General features: G+C 35.2%; 1 protein-coding gene across 2 annotated transcripts in view; it reads right to left on the bottom strand.

Annotated features, from left to right (window-relative positions):
* Positions 1-25,108, bottom strand: part of CDC42BPB (CDC42 binding protein kinase beta) — a 152,044-nt gene extending 126,936 nt beyond the window's left edge. The window contains exon 1 of one of the 2 annotated variants that reach the window (XM_051978322.1): positions 24,385-25,108. In XM_051978322.1, the coding sequence (XP_051834282.1) occupies positions 24,385-24,559 (175 nt within the window). In that variant the 5' untranslated portion in view covers positions 24,560-25,108. The remainder of the gene's footprint in view (positions 1-24,384) is intronic. The other variant, XM_051978321.1, reaches the window with a different exon arrangement.
* Between the last annotated feature and the right edge of the window lie 2,578 nt (positions 25,109-27,686).

Below are 27,686 nucleotides of genomic sequence, written 5' to 3'. Positions count from 1 at the left end.
TTGTAAAAAGAATCTTGAAGCAAGTTTCTCTAATAAGGCCTTATTTTCAAGCAGAGGGAACTGAGACAAATTTATTTTAAAAAAATAAAAAAAAAAAAAGAGTCATGGCCCAAATGATAATTGCTCAAAAACTATGACTTGTGTCCAAAGAACTATAAATTCATGCATATCCTTTGACCTAACAACACCACTATTAGGCATGAATACCATTAAAAAAAAAAAAAAAAAGGGAAAATGACCTACAAAAAATATTCATACGAGTTCTCAGGACACGGACACACACACACACACACACACGAAGAAAATTGAGGGGATGTGCATCAAATGGGGAATAGCTCAATAAACTGTGGTATGTGATTGTGATGGAATATTGTTCTGTGGGAAATGATGAGCAGGATGTCCTCAGGGGGGAAAAAAAACAAACCTGGAAAATCCTCCATGAGCTTAAGCAAAGTGTATACAAAACAATAGCAATATTCTCAGATGACCAACTATAAATGAGTTTGCTATTGTCAGTGGCACAATTATCCACAACTACTTTGAAGGAGTTATGATGAAAAATCTTATCCATATCCACAAAGAACTGATTGTCGCTGAATACACACTGAAGCATTCTCTTTCTCTTTTTTTAAACTTAATTTTCCTAGAAGGTTTTTATTTTCATTAGAGTGAGAAACCTATGTTTTCTTTCATAACTTGACTTTTATGGAAATGTTTTATATAACTTCTCATATGATTCCTTAATTGTGGGTGGCGATAAGGAACAGAACCTGGAACTCAAAAAATTTAAAAACAAATGTAAAAGAAAATTTTGTTCTGAATGTAACTGAGGGAAAATATTAAATAAATAAATCAAAATTTTAAAAAAGATTTTTAAACCAATGACAAACAATCCAGTGATACAACATTTCTTTTTTTTCTTCAATCACTGACAAGGTCATCTCCAAGTATAAGGTATTTGAAAGCAACATTAATATTTTAACTTACTCTTTAGCATTTATAGTAGAAACACTTATATAAGATATTAAATTATAAATAACGTAACATTCAACTGGATCCTCACTCAAACAAATGGTGAGATTTGTTTCCAATTATTCATCACAATACAACTATATCTTGAGTTGGTGGAACAATGTAACAAAAATATTGCACTCAGAGTCAAGAGACTAGTGTTAAAATATCCATAGCAAGATTTACTAGCTTTATGACCTGGAGATGGGGCTGGAGGAGAGCAACTTAATGCTGAACTGCAATTTCCTTATCAATAAAATGAGAGTTAAAAAATAAATTTAAAATTTTTTCAAGAAATTTTATGAATTAAAGTCTTAAGAAAAAGGTAATTTTTGTGGGGAATGGCTAAACAAGTTGTGGTACATGAAGGTAAGTGAATATTATTGTTCTAAAAAAATAATGAACAAGCTGATTAGAAAGGCCTAGAAAGATTTACATGAAGAATGCTCAGCAAAACAAGCAAAACCAGGAATACACTGTACCAATTTAACAGCAAGAATGTGTTACCATGGACTTTGAAAGGCTTGGTTCTTCTCAGTAATTCAGTAATCCAAAGCAATCCCAATAGACTTTGGACAGGAAATACCATCTGTATCCAGAAAAAGAACTAAAGAAACTAAATGTAAATAAACACATGCTATGTTCACTTCTTTTTTCTGTTTTTTTTCCCCCTCTCCCAAGGTTTTTCCCTTTTTTCTCTCCCAACATGATTCAAAAAGCAATATTAAACTTATTATTAAAAATAAACTTACTACAATAAAAAAAGAAAAAAGTAAAGTATGACATATGATGGATGTGAATTTTTAGTATAATTCTATTAATTCTTATCTTTTAGGGATCTAAGGAAGGGAGTGTGAAGTACAATAGAAAGAGTTCTGGTTCTAGCATCAAAGAACCTAAGTTCAAATACTTCCACTGATATTACCTGTGCTGAGCAAAAAGACTGGTTTCAATTTACTCTATAAAATGGGATTGGATTAGATAGTTTCTATGGTCCACTTCAACTCTAGGCTTATCATTCAGTAACTTAAATTGGTCCTGATCAGTCAGAATTTGTATAAAGCCTTCAAGTTTTTATAAATTAATAATTCCAAATTCTTAGTCTTTTACAGATTGTTTATGGCAAAAATGAAAACTAATTAGCAAATAACAAAGAATTGTTCTAATTGAAAGAATACATTATAAAAGGAGCTAAATATTTGCTAAATTTTCCCTTTTCTATTAATAAAATGTATTCATCTTAATAATAAGTGAACAGATGGACAGATGAAAAAAACACTTATTAAGTACTTATTAACACACTATGTGACTTGCGACATTCAGCTATTAGAATACAAATAAAAAAACAAAGACCATTCCAATCTTCAAAGGCTTATATTCCAAGAAGAAACAATGTACAATATAGGCAATATTTCAAACCCATACTCTTTTTCTTATCGTCTTAACTAATCTCCAATGCCAAGGTCCTTGGCCATAAAAATCTAAGACAACAGAGTTGTAAAAAGGAATGACAGAGATAAAAGTGAAAAATAGTTATCTATGGGAAAGTTTGGCAAAAAGAAGTAAAAAAGCAGCACTGAAAAAACATGTGAATTCTATACAAATGGATGGAGAAATTTGAAGATCAAACACCTCCCCCCCAAAAAAAAAATTAATTTAAAGTCTAAATATTACACCACAGGAAAAAAAATAAAGAAAACTGCCTGAAGCATTGAAAACTAATAGGTTAATCAAATCATTGACCAAGGAAACCACAAGTTTCAACCACCAAGTATATGGTGACTAAAAATTCAGAATATCAATGTCAAATCACACATTTTTGTAAGCAGCCAAGCAAAAGGTTTTTCAATGGAAAAAAAAAAAATGAACAGCTGAGAAGCATTCTTTATATGTGGGGAAAAAAAACTTTTAAAATTGGAATGATATCCTAAAAAAAGAGGGAGTTCAAAATGTAACCCCCAGAACAAAGACTGCAAATTTTAGTCTATTATCAATGAAAACAAAAAAAACTCTCAGAAAAGAGATCATCTAAATAACTCCCCCAAAAGAAACCATTGAAGAGACTATGTAACATACATTTTGTTTTGTTTTGTCATGTGAAAAGCAAAAAGTAAATTTAAAAGAAATCCCTCTTGAGCAATGAGAACAATTAATGATTCTAATAAGCAAGAGCTGGGTAAAGGGGTTGTTTTTAATTTTTACAAAGGCCACAAAAAAAAAAAATTATCTATAGGCAAACATATCTAAAGAAGCTAAAATGTTAAGGGGCACAAGAGAATCAGAAGGTCTATTTAATCCTTCCTTTACCCCATTCACATGAAGAGTTGTCCCTTATTCTTAACAAAGTTAACCCCTCTATATGAATCAAGTAATTCTGACTTCTCTAGAAGATTGCCCCTTACCCATTCTCTTAACTTATCTTCAACTGCTCTGTCTACTCATTGTTTCCTACTATCCACAATCTCTCCTCTAATCTCAAAAAAACCCTCACTTGATATGTCCACTCCCACTTAGCTATCCCTATTTTTCTCCTCTATGACAAAATTCCTTGAAAAACTTGTCTAAGAGCTCTGCTTTCTTTCTTCTCATTCTTTTTTTTAATTCTTTTCAGTCTGACTTTAAACTTGTTCAATGAAATTACTCTCTCCAGTTAACAATGATCTCTTAGTTGCCAAAACTGTAATGGCCTTTGCTTAATCCTCTCTTCCTACTTGATTTCTTTTCATCCTTTGAGAATGCTGATCACTCTTTTCATGATCATCCTAAGAATATCAAGTTTCTATAATATGCTTTCTCCTCTCTTTCTGATCACTCTTCAATCTTCTTTACTGGACTTACAAGATCATACCCATTAGTTGTAGTTCTTCAAAGTTCTGTCCAGAGTTCTCTTCTTGAAAAACCCTCTAAGCCAAGTAGTGTCCATATCAGCTTCCATGGATTCAACAAGTGTTTCTCAAATCTATCTGTCCAGTCCTAACCTCTCTCCTGACCTCCAGCTTTGAATCTCTAGCTCCCTCTAGACATCTCAAACTAGATAGCTCAAAAATATCTTAATTCAACATATCCAAAACTGAATGCATTATCTTTCCCCAAGGCACTACCATCCTTCTAGTAAGTCAATAAGTCAATAAGCATTTATTAAAGCTATGTGCCAGGCACTGAGCTAAGCACTGAAAATACAAATACAAGGAGGAAAAAAAATTTTCCTCCCCTCTAGAAACTTATGAGAGAAGTTAACACAAAAAAGTGGAGAAGCAAAAGATAGGGGATAGAAGTACCAGACACAAAGGCAAATAAAAAACTATGGAGTGTATCCTTTTAAGAAAAGAAGTTGTTGGCCTGGTGTCATCCATTCAGAGGGAAAGATTGGGAGCAAAGGTTACTTCCTAGAAGTGAAATCCAGAGTTGTGTGACCTTCCAGAATGAAACCTTGGGTGTGGTAGAGAAGTCTTTCTGAGAACTACAACTCTTTCGGTTTTGGCCAAAAATCCCCCTTTGTGTGTGTGTTGGAGGGGGTGGGGAGTGGGGGTGGGCGGAAATATGTCTATGTGTATGTGTATATGTAACTAGACTCTTAACACAAGGTAGAGTTTCAAGTCTCTTCCCATTTCAATCTGTCCTTCATTTTGCTGTCAAATTAATCTTCCTAAAATATTATGTCAACCCAATCCCATCCCCATTCAAACTCTCTACTGCTTTCAAGATCAAATACAAAATCTTCTGGCTTTTAAAGACCTTCATAATATGGAGCTTTCCCATCTTTGCAACCTTCTTACTCCTTGGTCCTCCTACCTGTACTCTGTTTTCTAGTGACAATGGCTTCCCTTCTATTCCTCACACAAGACATTCATATCTGATGCAAGATATTTTTACTACCTGTCCTTCACACCTAGAACTCTCTCTCCCTCTTCATCTCTCCCTTCTGGCTTCTTTGGCTTCCTTCAAATATCAACTGAAGTCCCACCTTCTGCAAAAAGCCTTTTCTGATCCTCCTTAATCTCAGTGTCTTCCTTCAGCTAATTTATCTCCATTTTATCCTGTTTATATCCTGTTTGTACATAGCTGTTTATAATTTGCCTCTTCCATTCAATTCCAATCCTGAGAACAGAGTTTGTTTTTTGTCTTTCTTTTTAATCACTAGAATTATGACTACAGTGCCTAGCACAGAACTAGATTAACATTAAGAACAACAACAAAAAAAAGTAACTGATAAGGACAATCAAAAATGCACTACTGCCTCTTAAAAGATGAGGAAGAGGTGATTTCTTTGATCCTTTGACTTACCTGAAGAGTATAGTGGAAGTCTGGAGGAAGGATGGACATAGGAGAAATGGATAACAGTGGGGAGGAAAAAAATTTGGGAAGATGGAAAAAGGGAACATGTTTCTGCCTAAGTGAGGAAATGCTAAAATTCATTAACATAAAAGAGAAAAAAGGAAGAAATGTTTTCCAATTTCATTGCAGAAAGAGATCCTTTTCTGGTAACAAGAATTGTACTTCACAGAATCACATTCCATCATAAGAGAGAGAGAATATAGGGTCTCTAATGTTGGCCAGTGACCAAAGTGGCAAAGGATACATTAATCCAAAAGTGTCATATGCTATCACTAGATGAGCAAGTGAGGCTAAAGAAGGCTCCAGCCCTGAAACTTAAAAAACAATGTGTTTCTCCACATCACAGTGACTCTTTCATTAGTTAGAATTTCAGAAAGAAACAGAAAAAAAGATTCCTTAGACACAAACCAAACAAAGACTGAAGACAAAACAAAGAAAACCAACAAGTATAATTCACTTAGAGATGGACAGGACAGAGGAGAAAGCAAATCTTTTATTCATCAAGGAACAGACTAAAAGAGGAAAAATAACATTTTGGAAAAGTGCTACAAATATTACTCAAGGTTAAGAGGCTAGATTAGGGCTGGAAGAAGGGGCAGAAAGGATTCCTAGCTAGCTTAGGAAGGAAAAGAAAGAAAAGAGAAAAAACAAAAATAGTAAAAGAGTTAGATAATTAAGTAAACTCAAGAAACTTGGGGTTAAGGAAGGAAAATAGGTGAAAAAGATAGAGAGAACTTCTATAAGACCAAGATCAAATTATGAGAAAGTTCAACTTAACTACCAAGTTCCTGATTTTTTATGTCACGTATTGCTTTTTCCTTTCCTTTTCTTTCTTCCCTTAAGATTATCAAAAGAAATCCCAAACTTCCTTCAACTACTTCTGTGGTCCTAGAAGACATAAAGATTTTGTCCACCCTCTATTCCTATCATAGAAAGTAAGCACATCATCACCATTACTTTGCTCAAATATATTTACCTTTATTGGTTTTGCACTTTTTGGTGGATGAGCCTAGTAATAGCATAGCTGGGTCAAAGAATCAACAGTTTAATGACTTTTGGGGTGTAGTTCTAAGTTGTTCTCTAGAATAGTGGACCAATTCATAGTGGTCTACTTACTTGTGAATACAGTGTATAAGTGTGCTTGTTTAACTGCAGCTCCTTCAATAATTGTCATCTTCTATTTCTGTTATCTTTGCTAATCTGTTGAATGGAACCTGAATGTTGTTTTCATTCACATTTCTCTAATTAATCATTTGGAGCATTTTTTCTTTTTTGGTAGCTTATATTTCTCACAAAAATTGCTTGAGCTCTATGAACTCTTCTACCACTGCTTCCAAGTGCAGCACTCTTTTCTCTTAAGAATTTAAACTTTCCACTTCAACATTCACCACAAATGACAATATTTCTGCCCTCATGCATTTACTAAGCTGTTTTGGTAGAAAATGATGCCCCTTAGGCACCCTTCTCTCCACTATTCAGTGCCCAGACATGAGATATGATATTGAATATAGGAAAAACTACATGAGAAATGGGCCTAGAGTAAGAGAGGTATTCTGATGTTGAAGTACCTCTTCCGAACACAGTACTATTACCAACTGGGATAACAACATATATGGCACCATAATTCCTACATTGAGCTCTATGTGACCCCTGAAACGCACCTTGTCCACAGAAGCCTTCCTGAAACCTAAGCCCATAGAAAAAAGACGGTGCAAATTAAATTCAAGACCTTCAACATTGCACTCATGTATACTGCCATCCAGGCTTTGCTGAGACTGTCTCCTCTATAGCCTCTCTCCTTCACTCAACAGTATATCTCCGTTCACACCACTGATATTGAGATAGACTCTGATGATGGTGCAACCTACACTCTGCCTAGGTCATATGCTCTTCATCGTGCCATCCTCCAACTAGATCTGACTGGCCAGGACATGGCTGATTACCTCATGAAGGTCCTAACAAGAAAAGCTAAAGCTTCACTATCACAATTGAGAAAAAAAAATGTGCAGGAAAGCTGTGTGTGTGATCCTAGCAGGCCACTGAAACATCCAGCTCTTCTCTGGGAAATAGCTATGAGCTCCCTCATGGTCAAATTATCACCATTGGCAATGAGAGGTTCAGACTCCCAGAAGCTCTCTTCCAACCATTTCTTAGATATGGAATCTTGTGGAATTCGTGAAATTGTCAACTCAATCACAAAATGTGATGCTGATATCCGTTAAGGATCTAATGCTAATACTATATTGTCTGGTGACATACCACCACATAATCAGGTATTGCTGACAGGATGCAAAAAGATTACAACCCTAACCTCCAGAACAGTGAAAATTGAGATCATTGCCCCATGAAAACACTAATAACTCCATTTAGATTGAAGGCTTCATTCTGCTCTTCATGTCTACCTTTTAATAGATGTGATGAACCAGTAAGCAGGAGTATGATGAATTTGGGCCATCTACTTACATTGCAAATAGTTCTAAATGGACTTCTAATGTACTTTTTTGTTTTTTTCCTTTTTTGTCAAAGGGTGTGACATGATTTATTGCCTCCCCAAATGAGATTTTTTGCATTGCTTTGCTTTCTGGAGACTGATTCATAATTTAAAAACTGGAATGATGGTGATCAGAGCAGTTTAAGTATGTTGGAAGCAAAAATCCCCAAAGTTCTAGAATGTGTCCTTTTAGGACTTTGTACATTTTTATTACAAAAAAAAATTCTAAATATTGTACAATTCATTGTTTATAGGGAATTACTACTTGCCTATACAAAAGCCCTGTTCTATGCAAAAGCTATTTAACATAAATTCAGACAAGGGAGAGGGAAGCATGCAAATTATGTAATCTTAAAAAAAAAAAAAAAAAACTTTTTGCATCTTTTGCCTTAAAACTTGTTCCTTTTTAAATAGATGGGAAAGGAGTTTTTTATAGTATCCATTGGAGTTACATGAGATTAGTACCAGTTCTTAGAGGAAAGAAAGAGCTTTACTTGTGTGTTGACTTAAGATCAACTCAATAAAAGTAGACAAATTTAAAAAAAAAAAAAAACTGGGGGGGAGGGGAGAGGAATAAGAAAATTGCCCATTCATATCCATTGATTGTTTACCTATATGGGAAGACTTCTTATAATTAGTTACTTAAATTTTAGATAAGAGATTAGTTGAGAATTGCTACGAAAAATTTTCCAGCTATTTCCCTTCCCAATTTTAATTGCAAAACAAAACAAAACAAAAAAAAAAAAAAAAAAAAAAAGGTTTTTGCTAAAACTTTTCAATCCTTATTATATAATCAAAATTGTCCATTTTTTCCTATAATTTTATGGCTCATGAAATTATGAAATCTTTTTCTATCCATAGGTGTGAAAGTTATTTTTTTCCTTGCTCCAATAATTTATGTCACCTAAGCGGCTAGTCAATACAACAGAGAAAGATCTGGGCTCAAACCCTATCTCCAACGTTTACTAGTTGTGTGACCCTGGGCAAGTTATTTAGTATACAACTGTCTCAGTTTCCTCAACAGTAAAATGAAAATATAACAACACTTACCTCTCTGGGTTGTTGTGAGGATTAAACAAGAAAATATTTGCAAAGTACTTATCACAGTACCTGGCAGAAAATAGATGTTATATAAGTCATTCCCTTCCCTTTTATATCCAAGTCATATATCCATTAGGAATTTATCTTGGTGTATGATATAAACAATCAGGCTATATCAAATTTCTATCAAACTACTTTCTAACTTTATTATATAAAATTATGGATTTTTACAGAAACAATATTATCCAACTAAAATAAGAGAAATTATTAAATAGTTTTTTGATATACAAACTACATAGGAACTAACATAGACCTAGACATAGAAGATCTAAAGTCATTTTCAATAGATATGGAACCAAAGGATAAAAAGAAATGTTCTAAATGCATATCAACATAACAAAGATTATTCTAAATTACAAATAAATGATATAGAGTAGAATAAACAGAACCAGAATAAAATACACATGACTAAAACAATATAAATGAAAAATATTAAAAAGTTCAGTCGGATTAAGTGTTATGACCAATTTCTGTAGCAAGCTCCACCGAAAGCCAATGATGAAATACACTTCCCTCTCAAAATAAAAAAGTGAGATGTGATAGAGATGAAATGTGGTATACATAATCTGATGAAATCACTTATTATTATATATATTTTGCCTAAATGTTTTCCTTCATTACAAAAAAGGGATGGAAATAGTTAAGTAGCAATGATTTCAGGTTATAAAACTAGAAATATTAAAAAATTTTTCCAAAAATTCTTGTTGTAAGCAAAATTCCAATAGGGTTGATATAATCTGGCAAGATATAAAAAGGACAGAGAGAAAAGTGATAAAGATTTAATTAAAGGTCTCCTAGCCAAGACACAGGAAATACATACACATGTATACACATAGAGATAGCCAATTTTCAAAAGAATCATATTATCAATAACCACATGAAAAAAAGTGCTTCAAATCATTATAATTATAGCAGTGAAAATTAAAGTAACTTTGATATTATTCTTCACACTTATCAAAGAGGCAACAGGCTCATTAATGTGGTGCTGGTGAAATTATAAATTGGTCTAACCATTCTAGAAAGCAATCTGAAATTTGCCCAAAAATTCACTGAACTGTGCATACCTTTTAATTCAGTAATACTACAATTAAGCAAGATGTCAAGTCTTATTGATTCTACTTCCATAATATAATTTCCATCTGTCCTCTTTTTTTGTATTCATAATCCTGCTCCTCTTCCCTGCCCTCCAGTTTTAGACCCTTCTCATCTTTTGCCACTATTATAATAGCCTACTAATGATTTTACTGACTCTCTATCTCTCCCCAGGCCAAACCATCACAAACTAGTCAAACTGATGTTCCTAAAGCACAAGTCACTCAACTGCTCCAGAAGACCCACTGTTTTCCTCTAGTCTCTAAGGTAAACTATAAAATTCTCTCTTTGATTTTTAAAGCCCTTCAAAATTATATTCCAATCTACCTTTTCAGGTTTACCACAACAGACACACTCTCCTAATTAGACTCTAGATTCCAAAAAGAACTAATTGCTATTCCCTGCTAATGACATTCCATCCCCCATTTCTGTGCCTTTTCAAAGGTTGTTCCCTCATGTCTGTAACATACTTCCTATTCATCTCTATCTACAAAAATACCTAGCTTTTCTAGCTCAGTTTGTGCCACATCATACAGAAACCCTATTCTGAATTCTCCAGTTGCTAGGGCTCTTCTCCTTTGGGAATTTTCCATGTATATGATGGGTCTTTACAAAAAAATTTACATCCGGGGATGTAAGAAGTACAAACAGTTACTAAAGCTATTTAAACTTTTTGTATAGGTACCAATTTGTTTCAAAAGTCTCAAAACCAAAAGATCTTTCAGATAAAAGAATTTAAAGATTTTTAATCATTGCCAGGACAATGAAACAATGTAAAACAGCTACTTGCCTTAGAAAGTTTATTTCCACCAAATAAAAAAGGATGTCTATTTCATTCATTTTTACTGCCAACATTCCTTCTGGATAGTAAAAGTTTTGTGAGCTGATAAACTTTTGTACCTATTGCAATGTTGGCATGACTAATGGCATTACTACTCAACAAATTCACATGAATTATTAATCTAATAATGACAGAGTAAAATCTCATAAAATAACAATAAAATGTTGCAAAATACTGTACAAAGAGACCAAGAGCAGAAATCATGAGATCTGGGTTTAGTACAGGTTCTGCCAATAGCTGTGTAATCCTAAATCATTTTATCTCCTAGACTCGTGTTTTCTCAATGTAAAATAAAATGGCTAAACTAAATTATCTCTAAATTCTCTTCTAGATCTGACAGTCTATATTCTATAGTTCTACATTCAAGTCTAGAAAACAACTCAAGAAAGTAGTAAAATTATTATAATAGTTGTTTCCAGGACAAAATATTTTTTAAAAATAAATTACCAATAATGTCGTGAGATTTTATTACAAATTACCAAAATTATTATCAGTATTCCTTCTTCCCCGAAAAAATGTTACTGGAGGGGAAACAAAAAAAAAAAAAAAAAAAACAAGAAAAGGAAAGCACTAGAAACTACAAAATAAGTAATCATTTACACCAAAATACATACAATAAAAATTATTTTAAGAATTCAAATTTTTATTTAAGAATTAAGAATTTAATCATTCAAAACTTGAATTCAAATGGTTGAAATGCTTTTAGAAAAATTATACAAAACAGGCTTTATTAAAGATACATCAAAGCTCAATGGTATCATCAATGGTATAAGCAATACTTATACTTTTCCTACACTAATTCAGATACTATAGTCCTTCTCTAAATTACTTTGACAATATTCTCAATTCAATCAATCAATAGGCATTTAGTATGTCCTTACTATGTGTCAGGCAGTGTGCTAAGCACTACAAAGACAAAATATAGCCCTTGCCCTCAAGAAGTTCACATTCTAAGGAAACAATATAAACAATCACAATCAATACAGTACAAATGGAAAATTATCTCAAAGGAATGGCACTAATGAAGGCCAAAGGTGAAAATACTCCAGAAATAGATATCCAATGATGAATTTTTAAAGGAAGTCAGAACTAATGAATCAGTGAAAATCATTAATGAACTTTGATCATTAGACAATTCACTGAACAAATATTTTTTGAGAAAAAGTTTTAAATAACTGTGCCTGTAATAAACTTAGACTTACAGTTTCACTTGCAGTTATAAAAATAACACTTCCTGCATTTGGAATAATCCATTTTAAACTGAGAAAATGTCATTTAAAATTGCAGAAATCTTCATCTTTTTTGATCTTTGAACTTGAAGAGAAAGGAGTTCACTATATAATCTATAATCTAATTTAAATTTTTATAGAACATCAACAACTAAAATGGCAAAATTGTGGAAAATTCTATTTTGATAATTAGGTATTTATTAAAAGGGGAAAATATTATCCAAGAAACTCACTTATTTTCAGTAAATAAATAAATGTGTATTTCTTGTCCTAACATGATTTCATTAATATTAATTTACATTTCAAAAGCCTCTTATATCTTAGTAGACAATTTTCATGTGCTGTTTATGGCTTTACACAGTGCTTAAGATATGTTTACTGAATTTAATTGACCAAAACAAAAACCTTATATCATTTGGTTGACAACCTTCAGGTGATAGACTACTACAGTAGAGCAAAAATATACCTTAAAGACACTAATGCATTGTTGGTGTTGTGAATTGATCCAACCGTTCTGGAGGACGTGAACTATGCTAAAGGACTAAAAAACTGTATATACCCTTTGATCCAGCAATTCTACTACTGAATCTGTATCCCAAAGAGATCATACAAGAGGGGAAAAGATCCACATGCACAAAAATATTTGTAGCAGCTCTTTTTGTGGTAACAAGGAATTGAAAAATTAGTGGATGCCCATCAATTGGCTGAATAAGTTACAGTATATGAAAATGATTGAATAGCAGTGATCAATAGTTCATTATTGATGCAAAAAGATTTACATGAACTAATACTGAGGCAAAGCAAAAAGAACCAGGAAAACATTGTACACAGCAACAGCAAGATTGTGTAATGATCAACTATGATAAACTTAGCTATTCTCAGCAATTCAGTGATTCAAGGCAATTCCAATGCACTTCGAATGGAAAATGCCATCTGCATCCAGAGAAAGAGAACTATGAAGATTTAAATCAAGGCATATTATTTTCATCTTTTTTTTTTTCTTCTGTTCCCCCCCCCCCCATTTATCAGGTTTTTTTCCCTTTTGTTCTGATTTTTCTCTCTTCATAAGGAAATATGTTAAAAAAAAAAAATCAATGTACCTATACAATCTAAAAAAAATTTTTAAAGGAAGGAAGAACGCCCCCAAAATACCCTAAATATCCATGATAATAACATAAAGATGGATCATTTCTAAAGGTTTTCCAGTTCTCAAATAGGGATTTGGGAAGGTAAAAGCTAAGAGAGACCTTAGTTCCTTTAAGAGGATCATCTACTTCAACTCCTTAATTTTAGAGATGAAGAAATTGAAGCACAAAACAAAAAGGTAAAGGTTAATTATGAAAGGTGGCAGAGCTGAGCTTTGACAAATTTGTTTTTCAACTTACAAGGTAGATCATATATTTTCAAATTAGTCACTGTAATAAAACAAGTCAATTTTAGGGTCTGATTTCCAAGGCCAATAGCTTTTTAAGGGTCTATTTCAAATACAATGAATATAAATAAAAATACAAATCTTTTGAATTTTTGAAACAAGTTTAAAATATTAATACAAAACGCTGCTTTTAAACATATATCCTCTAAATGTAAAATTTTTATCTTTGATGTAGCAATATGTTTAGGGACTTTCAAATAAGAACATACTTTGAAGCAAGATATAATTAAGACTAATCTTCATAAATATTGGTTTAAATCCATCTTGATTTAAAATGAACAGAGAAATCTATTTTCAATGAACACTTCATACAACAGGATGAAACTACAATAGAATAGTAAATTAACAAATGTAGGAATGCCTTTAAAAGTTCATTCAATACTCTAAAGTCTACTGTATCCCTCTTCTATAAGAGTAGGTTTACCTTAGAATTTCACTTCTGCTATTTGTTAGAAAATTCAATTGAAGATATTTCTTACTCTGGTTTTTGAAGAGATCATAGGATCAAAGATGAAGAGCTAGAAGTAACCTCAAAGGTCAATTAATCTAACCAGCTCATTTTACAGATAAGGAAATTGGCCTAGGAAAGTTAAATGATTTGACAAAAGTCACATAAGACAGTACAAGTAGAAGAGAAAAAACAAGCAAAATGTGTAAATAATAAGGGAAGAGATCACAAAACATTAGAAATAGCCTTAAGAGAGTTAATCTAATCAAGACCACTCATTTTATAATTGAGGAATATATCACAAGGAGGAAAATTAGCACAGAAAAAGACATAGATCAGGAATAAGCATGCCTGTCATACAAATAAAGAATTGCTTGTATGTAAAAGGATTTGTGATAAAGACAAATTTGTCAAAGCAAAATGGTATCTTGAGAATTGGATTAATGACTTTAGAATTTACATCATAGGCCAATGCTTTTTAAAAAATCTCTAAAGAAATTTTTTAATGCCAAATTAGAAAGCACAGCAACATTAGCTGCTCTGCTATCTGTTTTGGAGCCATATAATTTACATGTTCAGTCAATATGGACTGGTAAATAATTGATCATTTAATTAAAATGTTCAATTCAAGATCAACAAGAAGCCATCATTGAGTTCTCCCAATATGGCATACAATTTAGCAATTTGTTGTAGCAGAGTTTATAAAATAGTATCTTTTACAATCTTTGTTTTCTTACTATGGTTTGTTTGTTTTTTTGGTACCAACATCCATTATAGATCAATAGGTAAAACTCTTATGTTTGAAAAAAATCAGGAAAAAAGTAAATCACCAAAAATCTGACAATGAAATAAACATCCAATAACCAAATTCTATTACAAAAGATAAATAAATATGACACTAATAATCTCTAATATGTTTTTTTCTCTAAAGTCCTGATGTAATGAGGCAAGCCGTAATTTTTTTTTAATAGTCTATGAAAGAAAAGGAGGACACTGGTTACGATACAATATCAATTTTTTCAGTAAAATTATGAGTAGAAAAGCCTCTAAATATTAGTTGGCTTACTTAAAAGGATAAAAAATTATTGAGATATCACATTAGGAACTAACACATTCAATACTAATTCTAACTGTAAATACTGATAGTAATCACTTTCATCTCATTAATTTAATTTGCTTGTAATATTGTTAAAATAAAATTGATATGAAAATGGAATTTTTTTAAATGCATGCAGGGTTACATTACAAGATATAAACAACAGTAAGCATTTTTTAGAATCATTCAAGAATATTTACTTCATGAGTTCCACCAAAGCTGTATTTAAAGTGAAGGGGTCTGCCGTGCTGCTGAAGGAAATAAGAAACCCACTATGAAGTTTTAATAAGGTTGAAGATGTGATTAAGAACAACTTGTCCTGATCATTTCAACACTTTAACAATTTTTGATGTTGATGGTATGGGTATTTCCTCTAATAATAAGCTCATAATCCCTCTTCAACTTTGTAGAAAAGTTTTCAAAAGTTTAAGGTCAAAAAATATTTATTATAAGCCTCTAAATTCAGCTGATTTTCAAACAAGAGAGAGACAGCTGATCACTGTTTAATTCAAATAGGGTAACAGATAAGGATTTAGAAAGGACCTTAGAGGCCATCAAGCCCAACCCCTTCATTTTTCAGACGAGAAAACAAGAAGAATTTAAATTCTTTACTCAAGATCACAAAGTTATAATATCTGAAGCAATATTTGAATTTACATCTTCTTAACTTCAAGACCAGTGCTCTTATGCCATCCTACCTACTCAAAATGCCTTTCTCCGCATAAGAAAACTAGTCTAAACTTGTATCCAGATGGTATAACCTTCAAAAACCCAAGGCCATGTATCTCAATACCATGAAAACACAATGGAACAGAGGTTTAACAGAGGGATGAAAGCTGCACTCAAAGAAGTATAGAAGCTTTCTATCACTGCACAAAGTGACAAGAACTTGGATTGTAATGGTAATGAAAATGGTGGCAATGGGATGATGCCCTTTCCCCTACCCCCTAGAAAAAAGGCTATTTCAAGGTAGAAGTCAAGAGGAAATTAGAACTTAAAAGTTGTCTTCAGTCTTTCTTAAGAATAGTAAATGTCCCTGTGCAACAAGAGAATTGTTCAGTTCTGCAAACATATATTGTATCTAGGATATATTGCAACATATCTAACATATATAGGACTGCTTGCCATCTAGGGGAGGGGGTGGAGGGAGGGAGGGGAAAAATCGGAACAGAAGCAAGTGCAAGGGATAATGTTGTAAAAAATTACCCTGGCATGGATTCTGTCAATATAAAGTTATTATTAAATTAAATTAAATTTAAAAAAAAAGAATAGTAAATGAACATATGTCTAAGTGCCACAGAAATATTTTTAAGACCTGATAAAAGCACCCTTCTTTGCTGTCTGAAACCAAGGGACAAGATCAGATAACATCTTAAGGTCCTTTTTAGATCTAGATGCTTTTAGCTCTATAATGCTAATGATCTACAATGATTTGTTAGGTTTTTTTTAATCACTAGTCTATTTTCCCCCATAAAGAAACTTCATGCAAAAAACACCAACATAGCCAAAATGAGATAATACAATTATTTTTCTGGGCATGCCTAATTACTCCTTATTAAGGGGAAAATATCCAAAGTTCTTTCTTAAAAAAAAACAAAACAAAAAAAAAAAAAACTTGTCACTTCACAAAATTTTATATTTAAAAACATGATTTGTAATCTGCTACCTAAAAATCAATAAAAATCAACCAGAAAACTGATGAATAATATACTATATAGATCAAGATAAAGTGAGATACAAAGTAATATCAATTCTCTACTAAAAAACTGTAAAGATGAGATACAACTTCAGGATTCCTGGTTTCAGATCCAGCATTAAAAGGAAGGGGAAGGGAGGAAAGGAGGGAAGGGAAGAGAAGAGAAGCGGGAAGAGAGGGAAAGGAGAGAGGAGGGAATGAGGGAGAGACAGAAAGAAAGAAGGAGCGAAGGGGGAAGGAAGATTGAATACTGTAAAATCATATAGAACAAACTTGGCTCTAAGTAAGAGATATCAATGTCTTCTAAATCCATCCTTATTTTTCAACTCAAACTGTCCTCTCCAAAGTTATCAATTATCTCTTCAATGCCTAATGTATTGCCTTTTCTTAATCCTCATCTTTCTTGAGCTATGTAGCATTTGTTCCAGATACATTTCACACTCTGGCTTTTCATGAAACTGCTCTCTTTGTTGATTATTTTCTTATCCTTATTTCCTTTCTTTAGTGGCCTCTTCATCTCCACTACCTGTGTTATCTACTAAGGTTCTATCCTCCCCCTTCTCTTTTGATTCTATACTTTCACACATCTCTTCATTTTCCATGGATTCAATAATCACCTCTATCCTGATGATTTCCAGATCTATATATCCAGCCCTCGTCTCCAGAATCATGTATCTAACTCTTAAACATCTTGAATTGGACATTGTGTAAATACCTCAAACTCAACATGTCCAAAACAGAATTCATTGTCTTTTATCCCTAAATTTTTGCCTCTTCCAAACTTCCCTATCATTACCAAGGGAATTATTATCCTCCCAGAAACACAGTAACCTTGTAACCTTGTAACCTTGATGCTATTATTTTGTGTTCTTTACTTCAACTCATCCCACAAATCTAAACTTCTACCAAGTCTTAATTGTTTATACCTTCATACCATTATTTCATATATGTATTGAAATATCATTTTGGTTTAAGTCCCACTCCAATCCATCTTCCAAATTGCAAGGTGAGTTTTCTAATGAAAAAATCCCACCCTTTCCCCAACCAATAAATTCCAGTGGCTTCCTATACAGTAAAGTATAAATTTCTCTGTGTGGCATTTGAAGTTTATTTCCTTGCCCCTTTATTATTTATTACCTATTATATTTTACTCCCCTCTACAAACTCTACAATCTAGCTATGCTGGCCTAATTTCAGTTCTTTAGTTCTCCTTTTCCTGATTCCTTGCTTTTCACTATTTTCTATATGTGGGATGCTCCAGCACCTTCAATTCTACCTCTTAGTTTCTGTAGTTTCCTTCAAGATTCACCTCAAATTCCATCTTCTACAGGAGGCCTTTCTTGGTCCTCCCATTACTATCTTTCCCTTTCAAATTACCTTCATATATTCTGTACATATCTTTTATCTACCTAAGTGCTTACAGGCTGAGAAGTAGAAAGAGAGCTGGATCTAGGATCAGGAAGTCCCGAGTTCAAATCCAACTGAGACAATTACCATGTAACCCTTATTCAATCTGATTCAGTTTCTTTATCTCTAAAATAGGAATCATATGCTAAGTGAGATGAGCAGAACCAGGAGATCATTATACACTTCGACAACGATATTGTATGAGGATGTATTCTGATGGAAGTGGATTTCTATGACAAAGAGACCTAACTGAGTTCCAATGGATAAATGTTGGACAGAAACAGCTACACCCAAAGAAGGAACACTGGGAAACAAATGTGAACTATTTGCATTTTTGATTTTCTTCCCGAGTTATTTTTACCTTCTGAATCCAATTCTCCCTGTGCAACAGGAGAACTGTTTGGTTCTGCAAATATGTATTATATCTAGGATATACTGCAACATATTTAACATATATAGGACTGCTTGCCATCTTGGGGGGTGGGGGGTGGAGGGAAGGAGGGGAAAAAACAAAACATAAGCGAGTGCAAGGGATAATGTTGTAAAAAATTACCCTGGCATGGATTCTGTCAATACAAAGTTATTATTAAATAAAATAAAATTTAAAAAAAAAAAAAGATTTTTTTCCTACATGCAAAAAAAATAAAGTAAAATAGGAATCATAATCATACCTACCTTCATAGGATTGTGTGTGAATGCGATTTTACCAATAAAGCATTTAGAACAGTATCTGGCCCAGACATTGCAAATTCCTTTCCCATTAAAATGTGTGCTTTTTTGAGATTTGCAACTGTTTTTTGCCTTTCTTTGTATCTTTAACACTAAGCACATTGCTTGGCACATCTAAAATGCTTAATGATGCTTACTGATTGACACCTCCTCTACATTGCAGAAGTCAAAGTTCATGAATGTGGAATATTACATGTAACACAGAATTGTTCAATGCATTGATCAGTTCTGTCAAAAAATAATTTTCTTTTCTTCCTTTTTTCAGAAAAATTTACTATAAAAGATTATTTAATGGAAGAGGGGTAGAGGAAGCGATACAGGGGAAAATCTAGGCTATATTAAAAAAAAGACATTAATAAAAATTTCTTTAAAAAGAAAAAAAGTAAAAATGGAAACAAGGGTGGCAGGTAATGTTAGATGACAAAAATCAGGAGCACTGAATATCAGGAGATTAGGTTAAAAAAGAAAGCTTCAGACAGTAAAAAAAAAATTCTTTTCTTTTTTTTAGTTATGCTGAAGAAAAGATTTTTTAAAAGAAATGGGACCCATTTTCAGTTGGATAGGCCCACTATTAGAATACAGAAAGAAGAATAAAAGATAGATTTTATTTTGCCTATGTTTTCTTTGCTAAGGGGAATGCTCTTTGGACCTCAAAGAATAAAAATGGCTAATAGTCTTAGACTATATGGTCTCTACCTCCCAACTCTGAAATTTTATAATGAAGGGCTTGCCTTTTAAATTATGAATTTCATAAAAATGATGTAATAGAAATTTTAAAAAGACAATATTTCTCTTTGAAGATAACACTTTTTTCTTTCAAAAAAGAAAATTAATTGTACTACATTTTGAAGAGAAAACTAAAGACAAATAAGGAAATTATTGTCCTTCCAATACAATCTCCACAACAATTAGAAGTCAAAAATATCCTCTTTTATAACTACTTTCAAATTTCCTAAAATGTAATTTCATGAAAATCTAAGCTAAATTTTACATTAATTTAGAAAGAAATTTGATTCAATAACTTCTGGCATTCTGACTTTGGAGTCAGTAAACATTTCAAATCATATTTTTCATTTATTGTGTTGCTTGGAGGGACACAAGTCATAAACACTAGGCCACTTTCTTGAACTGTGAAATACGGAAAAAAAATACTTGTACTATCTAAAGCTTGAGATTGTAATGAAGAAGCTTTAAGACACTCTATAATTGTGAATTATTACTACAATTAAAACTAGATTGTTATTAGTATTATTACAACTAGATTTCTTAGTTCATCCTGGATACTTTAGTTAGCTTCCCTTTGCTAATAAAGTTTGGACTTCTCCATAGGATAGATAGATCTATTTGTCTAGAACAGTTTTCAAACACATAATCCAGAGTGTGTCCAAATTTACTAGCACTACTTTACCATATTAATTCAGAACAAATATATATAAATTCTCACACATAACAAAAATAACAAAATGTGATTATATCAATTGAGTACAAATAAAAATTGCAATCCAAACTGTAGCCAAACAAATTTAACAAAGTACTCTCCTTTTTCCTAAGTAAAAGGCATTTCGCAGAGAAGCTGGAAAATCTCAATAATGTTTTCCAAAAAAAAATTCTATCTGAAGACGACGCTAATAATTAGATGACTAAACACGTGGTTCAGTAATGCATTTGGAATTTAGATTATATATGTATAAGAGAGCAGGTAATTCCTGACACAAAAGTCTTATCTGTTTAAAAAAAAACAAACCACTAATATTCTCACAGTAATACTATGTGGCTACCAATAATGGAAACCATAATCTCCAAATAATAAATAATGTGAGTGACAAAGAGATATGAACATGCATGATGGACATAAGTAGACTGCAGCATATTACCAACCATGACTTCTAAACAAGTGCCAAAATAGATATTCATCAAGGAAATGATAATCGACTACCTACTGGTCTTTTAAAAATAGCCATATCTCAAGCACCTCAAATTCAACATGTCCAAAATATAAATTATCCTGCTGTGAAAACCCAATCCTCTTCTGAACTTCCCTATTCCTGTTGAGGCACTAATATCCTTCCATTCTCTCAGGCTCATAATTTGTGTCAACCTCTTTTACTCCACTGGCAATTACTACTGTATCTTCCATAATTTATCTAGCATTTATCCATTTCTCTCTACTCACACAGTAATTATCCTACTTTAAGGTCCTCATCATTTCTCACTTACTCTCACTATTACAAGACTTATTTAATCTCCCTGCCTTATGTCCCTCATCTCTCTAATCCTCCTAGCTACCAAAGTGATTTTGCTAAAATTCATCTGATCACGGCATTCCCTTCATTCATAAATTCCAATAACTTACTTTTAGGATCAACTAACAATTCCATATCAACTTAAAATCTTTCTCACACTCTCTTAATTCTCATTATTCCCACTTTCTGAATTCCTACTTTCCTTCAAAGTTCAGCTTAGATCCAATCTTTTCTGATGTGTTTATATGTACTGTATACTTGTCTCCTCTTTGCCATATATTTCCTCCTCTCCATAAAATGGAGGGTTTCATTTTTATCTTTATATTCCCAGCACCTACATCTATACACCTACATCTAACAGTACCTACATCTATAATACTTAATAGATGCTTATTGAGTGATTGAAATTAAATGGAAAGCACTGCTGCAGTGGTACCTACAAAATGTTAAAAAGGATTAAAAGAAAAGTATTCAGTACACTGGGTGGATCCATATGGAAGATTTATGAAAGTCACAGAAAAAAAAGGCTTAGTTAGGGTTACAATAAGCATTAGGAGGAAGTAACTACATCAATGTTATAAACTACATATAAATTATATAGATCTATTGAAGGAATATACATATATAATTATAAACTACATATAAATTATATAGATCTATTGGAGGAATATGCAAATATAATTACAACAAAATTTTAGATACAACAAACATGGTAACAAAGGCTAAAATTTTATCTATATCCCTCTGCAAATTTGAAAACGTGTTAATAAGGTCTCTAAAATAAAGATATCACATAAATCCAAAATATTTTACTATACTTTATCCCTAATGATAACCTATACAAAGTTACACAATTACAAGATTTCTATTATAATGTATAATGATTACCATTCTAACTTAGAATTAAAACAACAATTTCAGTCATCAAACACTTAACAGCTGTTTTCCTATCTGTCAAATCCATTTCTAATTTATTGTTACTAGAGCTACAAATGGGATCAGAATGCTAGAACCCCAAATTATTTGTCAGTGCAGTGCACAATGAATACCAATATGGAAGTTGCCCAATCCTAAGAATGACTACCATATAGCTACCAGGATGTTCATTCTACTAAAGCTAATATATCAATTCTATAGCATTCAAAAACTGATGCTTTACTCTCATATACCCTAACTTGTAATCCTGTCCTGGTCTTTCAACATCAATGGATGATAAAGGAATGGAAACCACAGTATTTAGAAAATAAATAAGTATAAAGCCTCAAATCATTACTTTCAAAAACAGATTATGACATTGGTTAATTATTCAGTTGGAAACTGTACTATTGACCCGGAAAAAGGGATCAAAGGAAATGAAGCCAATTAGTCAATAGAATGGTGGCACCCACAGAAATTAAATAGATGAACGTTTGTTTTTTTTTTTTTAGTGTACCACTTTCTTGTTGATTTCATGTGAGTTTAACATTTTATTAAGAAAATAATTTTCTCAAAATAGCTCAATGCTTTTTTAAAAATGTCATTTGTTAGCCAAAATTAGGAAATAAGCTTTTTCTCACTGTAGCATAAGCACCATTAGTATCTGACCACGTATAAAGCAATTCATTTTCTAGAAATAAATTTATTTCTGAGTTCCAGTAATTATAAATACATGGCAGAACCTGATCAGTTATTATCTGAAATAAGTCCTGGGAACCTATGAGATGTCCATAAAGAATTGACCTGAAGAATGTGAAATTTAAAATAAGATGCATTCTAGATCTGTAATTCCATGATTTGGGATATTTTTCTTTCACCTTCCTATTGCTTCATATGGAAGAATATCAAAGTGTCTAAATGCCATAATCTGCAGGGCTAGGAATGGACTTTGATTTCACTGGATTGGGAACTCTCAAATGAGGAAATCCCCTCTATGTATGAGGTTAGTACCTTGTCTTCGATTTAAAATCTCAGAGACTTGCCCAGTGAACAGGGAAGTGATTTGCCCAGGGTAAACTTGCAGTGTCAAAAGACCAGACTCAAACACAGGTCCTCCTAACTTAGAGACTAGTACCGTGCCATGCTGTCTTTTAAGAAGAAAAAGGTTTAATTAAAAGTAAAGATCTATTTATTATTTAACAAGAATAGAGTTCTTTAAAAAAAATATATTTGTTCAGACTGTTCTCCTAATAGATCTTTTGGAGATATTTAGTCATGCATGATCTTGAGGACTGAATAAGGTCTGATGAGGCACTAAACCAACAGGTGAGGGAGAAAAAGTCTACTATCCCACATAGTTTGGGTTTCAGGCTACCCCCAAATAAAAAAATTAATACCATCACAAACACACTGCAATTACAATGAAAATATCTAACTGGCAATAAAATCTATGGACATAAAAATATAACACCTCTGGAGTTATTATCGTTAAGACACCCTAGCACTGAAAAATCATGAGCAATGGTCATAGGAGTGTTCCTAGTCTTTGACAGAGCGACGGATGAGAGGGCCCAAATAATAGGAAATTGGTTGGGGGTGGGGGTGGGGCAGGACACACCAGAAGTGAATAATATAGCAGAAGGGAGAGTCAATGTCTATGTTCTATCTTCCCTCTGCCTTCTACACATTCTTCTCCCCCACTTAGCAAACTGCCCTGCAGTCACTTAATGTTTGCTACACATCATCGAATGTAGCTTATGACTCCTCTTATGGGCAGTGCACAAGAGGCCAAGGGTTAAGTTCGGCCGCCAAACGGGTGGGGGCGGTGAGAAGCGGATATCCCAGAGAGTGCTGCAGGATATGATATCCAAGAGGCTGATTTAGTAAGCTGTATGGTGCTGTTAGGGGAGTCAGGAATATATGGCAGGAGCCCTCGGGGAGTTGGGGAGGGGAGTGAAGTGAAGGTGAAGGAGACTGGGAGTGGATGGGGAGAGGGGAATTAAAAAAAAAAAAAAAAAGGAATGAAGGGAAGAAGCAGGAAAAGAGGAGTGGGGGGAAAGGGGAGATTAAGAAGGAAGAGAAAGGATGGAGGAAGGAAGGGAAGGGAAGGAAGGGAAGGAAGAGAAGGGAGGAAGGGAAGAGAAGGGAGGAAAGGGAGGAAAGGAGGAAGGAAGAGAGGAGAGGAGGAAGAGAAGGGAATGGGAAGGGAAGGGAAGGAAAGAGAAGGGAAGGGGAGACCACCGACTAGAGGAGGAAGAGGATGGCAGGACAAGCGGAGGAAGGGGAGGGCGCGGCGCGGGAGGGCCGCTTGCACTTACCCCACTCGAGGAACTCAGCCACATACTTGTCCCTGCGCAGGGCCGACTGGCTGCACTCGGTGTAGAGGCAGATGAGCACGTCCAGCAGGGCCTCCACACTCAACGAGCTCTCGTTGCGCCATGGCCCGTCCAGGAGCAGCTGCTCCAGCTTCTTTAGCCGCACCTTGGCCGACATGATGCCCGCACGCCCTCGCTAACTCAGGGCACCGCGCGTGGGGTGGCCTCGGCTCCGCCGCCTTCAAGTCCCGGCCAAGCGGAGGCCGCCACTATCCACGGCTCGGAGTTAGGGCGAGCCCCCCGGCAACTGAGGGACTGGGCAGCGAGGAGTCCCGGAGGAGGCAACGGCGCGGGGGCGGCGGCCGCTTTGGACTAAGCCGACATCTTCTGGGGTTCGTTTCAAGACGTGAAGGGTTTGGGGCCCCTGGCCCCTCGGGGCCATGGGCCGGTGCCCCTCACACAGGCCGCCCCTTCCTCACCTTAGCCGCGACGCCGCCGCCGCTCCTCACACACACACAAGCACACACACAAGCAACCCCGCGCCCTCAGCGCGCGCAGCCGCCGTCTCTCCCACGCACGCGCACCCCGCCCGGGATCCGGCCTCCGGTGGTGGTGGGTTTCGTAGATTCGGTCGATTCGTGTCGGTCCGATCGTCCGTCCGCCCGCCCGCCCGCCAGTCGCCTCAGCACCCAAAGCTACCCGCCTCCTTCCCCGCCCCCCCTCCACCCCGAGCCGGGTGCGTGAGCCAGGCAGGATCGCGGCGCAAGCTCCAAACCACCCTGCTAACTAGCCAATCCAGGGGCCGGCCGCCACCCCCCCTCCTCCCCGCCCCGCCCTGCCCCTCCCGTCCCCTCCGCTGCGCTGACCTCACCGCGCAATTCCTCCGCTCCCTGGTTTTCCTCTCTCCACTCCTATCCCTTTTCGCCTTTGCGCACCCAGGACAGGGTCTTCGCCGCTTGCCGTAGGGCTGGAGAAAGGGAAGGGAGGGGGAAGGGAAAGGAAGAAGGGTGGGCGAGGCTCCCTGGACTTTCCTGTCCGGAGCTCGGATTTTCCCCTGCACCCCCCCATGCCCTCCTCCCCGCGTGCCCGCAGTCGATTCCCGGGCGTGGCGGCTGTGGAAGTGGGCTGTAGCGCTCACAGACTCCCTGGGGGAAGGGAGGGAGGCAAGGTCCCTGGTTATGCTGACCGCGCGTGGAAGCAGAGGAAATGTGTCTTTCGGGAGGAGGGCGGCGATCGAGGTTCCTCAGAGCCTGTCTCGCCCGGGAGCTGATCTCGGCTCCCTCTCTCTAACAATCCCTTCTCCGCCGTTTAATTGTGATTGTGGGTTGTGAATGAATCCCTGGGAGGGCTCTGGGCAGAGGGGCCCCGAGCAATTAGGGATCGTCTGCTGCCTCTGACTCCCACGTGGGCTCGGGGAAAGGGCGGGGGGCGAGGTTTCGCTGTAGTAGGGTAGCGCCGAGCTAAAATTCCCCCTTCCCAGGATGCGTCGAGTGTCCGGAGAGCGGTGGCTCTGTCCGCATTGGCCTCAGGTATCTGAGAATCAGGATTCCGAACAGCACAGGGGGCCTGGCAGCGCCGCCGGCTCCTGATAAGTGGGCACATTCCTTAACTGGGTGAATCCGGGGTCACCTGCTGGCTGGCGGCTCTTTAAAAACGGCCTCTGGGTCAGCTAATGAAGCCTGGAATACCTAAAACTTCATGGGGTATAAGACAGGCCTTTAATGCCTGGAAACAAACTGATCCTCGACCATCTCCAGTAATACTTAGAACAAAATCATTGTTCCACGTGGAAAGGGTGTGTGTGTGTATCTGGACAATACATATTTTGTGTATTGCATATGTATAATATATAATTTTTATATACATGTATGTGTGTATGTATGTCTGCACACCCACGGTATGTATATACAGAATTATTGTTCCACATAGGGATATGTATATATGTATTTTTGTATGCAAAATGTATGTAGTGTATATATACAGAGACTCATTGTTATACTGAAGTGGATGGGTGGGTACATGCATACATATATACACATACACAGAGTATCATTGTTCTACCATGGCTGGATGGGTATGTGTATAGTTTTTTCAATTATTGTGTATGTAGATATGTACATGTATGTTACAACTACAATATTTATTGGATGTTGGTCTTGTATTGAGAAAGGACAAAATGACATAACTATAGAACTAATGTGCAATAATATGTACAACTGTGGCTGATCAAACCAGTACACCCTCTGAAAGTTTTGGTCCCACAGGTCAAGCTCAGTCCCTATATACATTACTTACCCCCGGTACAACAAGTGTGTATGAGTGTGTGACAGTTATAGTTTACAGTGTATACATGAATGTACACACACACCTCCATGGTGGAACAATGATTCTGAATGAATTATATCTACACACATACATGTCTTTCCATATGCATACATAAATATATATACACAAACATATACATCTGTGATATATAATTTATTTTCCTCATACGCATTCAAATCAATCAAATTCAAATTTTGCTCCTTACAGTGTAAATAGCACTGGAAAGTTTGAATATGATTAAGATTCTTCCATCATTGAACTCATAGTTTAACAGGGACATAAGTAAAAATACAATAATACATAAATAATAATACAAAAGTAACAGGTGGTTAAGTACATGAACCAAGGATAAATAAAATTCTCTGAGCTCCAAGAAGGAAAAAGTATGATAGTTGTTCTGTCATCTACCCTCCTGAAATACCAAGGAAACATTATGATTTTGTCTTGTCTGGGCTGATTCTGGGGAGAAATTGGCTGTAGTCGAAATAAGGTAATAGATTAGGAGACACTTCTAAAAATAAGATGGCAGTCCCTCTATACCCAGGTCAAACCACATTTGGAATATTTTTAAGGACACTGATAAATTGAAATGATGAAAAGCCTTGAGTTTTTATATAAGTATAACTTGAAAGAACTGATGTTCTTCAGCTTGGACAATAGAAGATTAAACGAGGACAAATATAGTCAAAAATTTTTTAAGGATTGTTGTAGAGTTTGGCTTACCCACTTCTCTGTTAAATTTCCAAGGGTATGTGTTGGACTACAGTTTATATTGGACTTGATAACCACTGAGATCCTAATTCTAGAATTCTGTGATTAAGGTCCCTACCAATCCTGGTGACAGTACTATAAACTAGAGAATTTGTAGAGCATGTGTTATAGAAAGGAAATAAAGTTCAGTATCAGATCACTGCAAACTATTCTATTATAAATTCCTTGACAGCTAAGAATGTAATCATTCCTAATACCTGGCACAAACA

Source organism: Antechinus flavipes, chromosome 2 (genome assembly GCF_016432865.1).
Source record: "Antechinus flavipes isolate AdamAnt ecotype Samford, QLD, Australia chromosome 2, AdamAnt_v2, whole genome shotgun sequence".
Taxonomy (NCBI): Eukaryota; Metazoa; Chordata; class Mammalia; order Dasyuromorphia; family Dasyuridae; genus Antechinus; species Antechinus flavipes.
Note: the sequence above shows the minus strand (reverse complement) of the source record. Positions and strands in the feature narration are given on the sequence as shown.